The sequence below is a fragment of the Primulina tabacum genome, chromosome 8 (assembly GCF_025594145.1).
Source record: "Primulina tabacum isolate GXHZ01 chromosome 8, ASM2559414v2, whole genome shotgun sequence".
Taxonomy (NCBI): Eukaryota; Viridiplantae; Streptophyta; class Magnoliopsida; order Lamiales; family Gesneriaceae; genus Primulina; species Primulina tabacum.
In genome coordinates, this window is record NC_134557.1 from 10,759,034 (window position 1) to 10,763,527 (window position 4,494).

The window sequence follows — 4,494 nt, forward strand, 5'->3', positions numbered from 1 at the left end:
TTGAAAAGGCAAAATAAAGCTAGTTAATAACTTAAGATGAAAATTATGCATATGTAAGACGCTTATCATTTCATCAAAAGTTATAAATGACGATAGTGATGTAAATGAATCTTTTAAGGTATATTTCAGCCCAAGCGTCACGTTGGACAATCATTGCGTTACTTGCAATCCACGTGAATCGAACTCATGACTTTGACTCTGTTGGGTACAATAATTGTCCCTGCTTGGTGGATCGATCGAACCATGGTGCTTGAGCTGCTGTGCGGTTTAAGAGATTTGAGATGCACAATTACCACTAGCTATAACTTTTGGTAAAGCGACAAGCGCTCGGTCCTACAATTGGTATCATAGCCAAGGTCACGGGTTCGATTCCCATTGATTGCAAGGAGTGCAATTATTGGGAGGGAGGGTGCAATAATTGTCCCTGCTTGGTGGATCAATCGAACCGTGGTGCTTGAGTTGCTGTGCGTTTTAAAAGATTTGAGTTGCACCATTACCACTAGCTATAGCTTTTGGTAAAGCGGCAAACGCTCGGTCCTACAGACTCTGATATTAATTGAAGATAATCGGTTGACTCCTTACTGAAAGTAGATTTATTGTTACTGATGCAACTAAAATTTTTGAAGAAAAAATATTTTAAATTTTTTTAGATCAATTTATGAAAATGGAATGGTAGGAGAAGAAAAACGTGGAATGCAAAGATTGCGTGATTATGAGTATTTTCGAAATCATAAAAATTTGAACAATCTGAACTAAATTTACTTCAAACAAATTAAATTTTAGATCTAACAATAAAAACTTTCACGAAATCCTATGTTTCCATGGAATACATAATAATTCAACGACATTTTACGAATCAATGGACAAAATCGTGGGCAAGAGAAACGAGGGAATTGGAAGGAAATTAGAAAGAAAAGAGGGGTCTGTTTAGCAAATATAAATAACAAAATTAATTAATTAATTTCGAGGGAGGGAAAATAGCCAATAAAGAAACTGAACTGAAACCGAAGCTCGGGCTCAAGCTGAAACTGAAAAAATCGCATTCTTCCTCCTTCGAATTTTTTTTTTCATAAATTTAACAAATATTTCTCCAAAACTCCATCGCATAGAAGAAATCAGGACAATGGCAACGATTAGAATCCCAGAAGTTGTTCCTTCTCCAGCCCAAGACAGCGAAAAACTCAAGAAAGCTTTTCAAGGTACACTTTTTCTCCACACACGGCACAATCTTGTTTGTGGGTCATTGTTGTTTTTTGTTAATCCAATTGAGTGATCATGATCTTATGTTTTTATTCAGTTTCTTCTTTAATTTATTGGTGATTTTGTGAAGATATATAGGAAGTTATGTATTCTTCAGACGTTTGTTGTTGGTTTGTAGGATATGGTACGGATGAGAAGGAGATAATAAGGATTTTGGGGCGCAGAAATGCTAGCCAGAGGAAGGAGATCAGAGATACTTACCAGCAGCTTTACAACAAGTCCCTCATCGACGTTCTTTTCTCGGAATTATCTGGCGATTTCAGGGTAATTTTTTTGGAAAATTAATTGAAATCAGTTTAAGGCATCCGTTATCCTTAGTGTTTTTAAGTAGAAATTGAAGGTGGGTTGGATCCCAAATCTGGATCAGTTGGATTCTGTAGCCTTAAATTTATGGGTATATAGAAAAGCTGTTATTATGATGTTTTTATGTTTAATTCAATTTGAGGTTCCATGTTATTTGGCTGTTTAGAGTTGGGTTAATCTTCTCTGCTGATTATTGCAAGTGTTTTTTTTATTGATGGATTATAGAAAGCGGTGATCTTATGGGCTTACGATCCAGCCGAAAGAGATGCAAGGCTTGCAAATGAGGCCTTGAAATCAAAGAGAAAAAGTATTGCTGAGTTACAAGTAATAGTAGAGATAGCATGTGCAGCATCACCTCATCATCTGGTTGCCGTAAGGAAAGCATATTGTTCTTTGTTCGACACTTCACTCGAAGAAGATATAGTATCTAATGTATCTCAGCCTGTCCAGAAGGTAAATTTGTTTCTATGTTGGAAAATATGATGAATTTGATTACACAACTTGTGATAAATTTGATTGGAAATGCTTCTGGCTTCAGATCCTTACCAACGTTAAAGAACATCATTCTGGTTTTTGGATCAAAAACTGTTTCTTTTATGTACAATGGTTGTTTGCTTCGAAGCTGTGCTCAATAACTTTCCAAAGAACTTCTATCTAAAAAGTTATAGTTTTTAGTGGTGTGGTTCAACTCAAGTTGTATAGTAGCTCATGTATCTGGTTTTGATTCATCTTCCACATATGCTACCACAAAGAACAGTAGATGAAGTTGTTACTGCCTAACAATGTCTTTTCGACCATATGCCACATAGGCCTCGTATAGGTCGGCATATGCAATGGCTGACGACTGACAATGGTACCTCGAAAGGGGTTAAACAGTTCCACTTTGTTTATAAGATGACATGTTACCAAAGAGGAATCCTGAGATAACCTTTAGAACTCTCTTGAATCTTGCATCAAACCATTTAAAAATTACATTAGATCAAAAGTAACATAATCAATCATACTTCAACTTGTCTATTCTGTCCATTCTAACTCTTCTAATATACGGTTATTGAAAAGATATTGGTGAGTTTAGTGAGGTCATACAGACACGACAAAGAAGTGGTTGATTCAACTTTAGCCAAACTGGAGGCAGCAAAACTACATGATGCTATTGTAGCAAAAAAGCTTGACGACGAGGAGCTTGTGCTTGTGCTCAGCATAAGGAATATGTTTCAGCTCAAAGAAACTTTCAAGTGTTACAAGGATAATTATGGGAAATCAATAGACCAGGTTTAGCATTTTAATCATATTATTTAAGTCAATATGAGCGCCGTTTTTACAATTTTCTTTCTTCACAGGACATAATGGCTTGTGGAAAAGGCATTTTGGAATCTATTGTGAAAGTAGCCATTTGGTGCATAGATACACCGGAAAAGCACTTTGCCGAGGTGAATCATAAACATCAAATTTCTGCTTTTTACTTTGAAGTTTTTTCCAAAAACAACCAGTTTGTTATATATCAAACAATATATTTTGAATCGAAGAGAAATTGGTAGAGTTTAAGAGCATACTGTATGCCTCTATGATCAAATTTTATTTCTACCACTTTAAATTCCAACACATCACGGCTGACCTGATACGGAAACTCCTCCCAGGTTATTAGAGCCTCAATAGTGGGGCTCGGAACCGATGAAGATTCGCTGAGCAGAGCCATCGTTAGTCGAGCAGAAATCGATTTGATGAAAGTCAGGGGAGAATATTTCGAAGCAAACAGATCGAGTATGGACAATGCAGTGATTAACGACACTTCTGGGGACTACAAGGACTTCTTGATGACTTTGCTTGGTGCAAATATCTGATTATTTCCAAGTAAAACGTATATTCTCGTGCAATAAGTGAATTGATTTCTTTGCAAGAGGATTCAAATTAAAATGCTCGATGTGGATTATTAGGTAGTTGAAGGCAGTAAAATTATATTGGATTTGGTGGGAATTGGCACTCTTGTTGCTATAAAAAGTTGTAGATGGTTGAAAAAAATATTAGTTTTTATTTTATGTCTACATGTTTTTCTTGGAAAACAGTAAATAGGTGATGGCCGTTTGTTTGTGAAAATGAGAAATCTTCAGCTTGTTTCCCTGTTGGTTCTGTCATATTAATTAAATTCTATATATCATCCTTCGCATTTTATCAATATATTTCAACCTTTTGTATATTTCCATTTATACAAAAATTAATGCGAGTACATGTCAATTTTGTAAAACGAATATTCTATTTGAACAATCATGAAAAAATATTACTTTTTATTATAAATATGAACATGAATAACTCGTATCACAAATAAAGATACGTGAAATTGTCACGCCCCGAGACAGGGGTTGGTTGACACCGGCGTTGCTCTCAAATTTACATTTGAAAACAACAAGCCTCAGAAGTACAAAATTCAGAAACCAGTCTTTTATTCATAATACTGAATAACTCAATGTCTGATACAAACTCAAATGTTTTACAGCGGAAATGTAAAACTGAACATAATATTGTCTTAACAGATGCAGCAGAATCTAATTACATAAATCAGAACTGAGAAAAATAATAGTCTTCTTCACCAGCCCCAGAACTGATGCTGTTCTTCTTCTTCTTCTAACAATTCTTCCTCGCTCTTATCTGAGATGGATTTGGTGGGTGAGTGATATGGTTGTCACTCAGTAAGCGGGGGCGGGAATAACTCACAGTTTTCGAAATCATTTTCATATAGAAACAGTAATATGAATAATAACAGAAATCAGTAATCAGAAATTTAACAAGTAAGCACCGAGTACGTTCATGAATTTTATGGCTAAACTGATATCAGTCCCCTATATGTTCTCTCCTCTAAGGGGTGAGGTCAGTAATCAGTAATCAGTAATGTTCAGAATATATATTCCTACCATTAGTTCACTAAGTTTCAGTGCT

At 35.4% G+C, this 4,494-nt stretch overlaps 1 protein-coding gene across 1 annotated transcript; it reads left to right on the plus strand.

Moving 5' to 3' along the window:
- The first annotated feature begins 955 nt into the window (after nt 1-955).
- LOC142553723 (annexin D3) lies at nt 956-3,679 on the plus strand. The gene is made up of 6 exons (XM_075664171.1): nt 956-1,199; nt 1,379-1,524; nt 1,789-2,016; nt 2,623-2,835; nt 2,904-2,993; nt 3,201-3,679. The coding sequence occupies exons 1-6, from the start codon at nt 1,124-1,126 to the stop codon at nt 3,402-3,404; spliced, it is 957 nt and encodes a 318-aa protein (XP_075520286.1). The 5' UTR covers nt 956-1,123; the 3' UTR covers nt 3,405-3,679.
- Nucleotides 3,680-4,494: the final 815 nt, after the last annotated feature.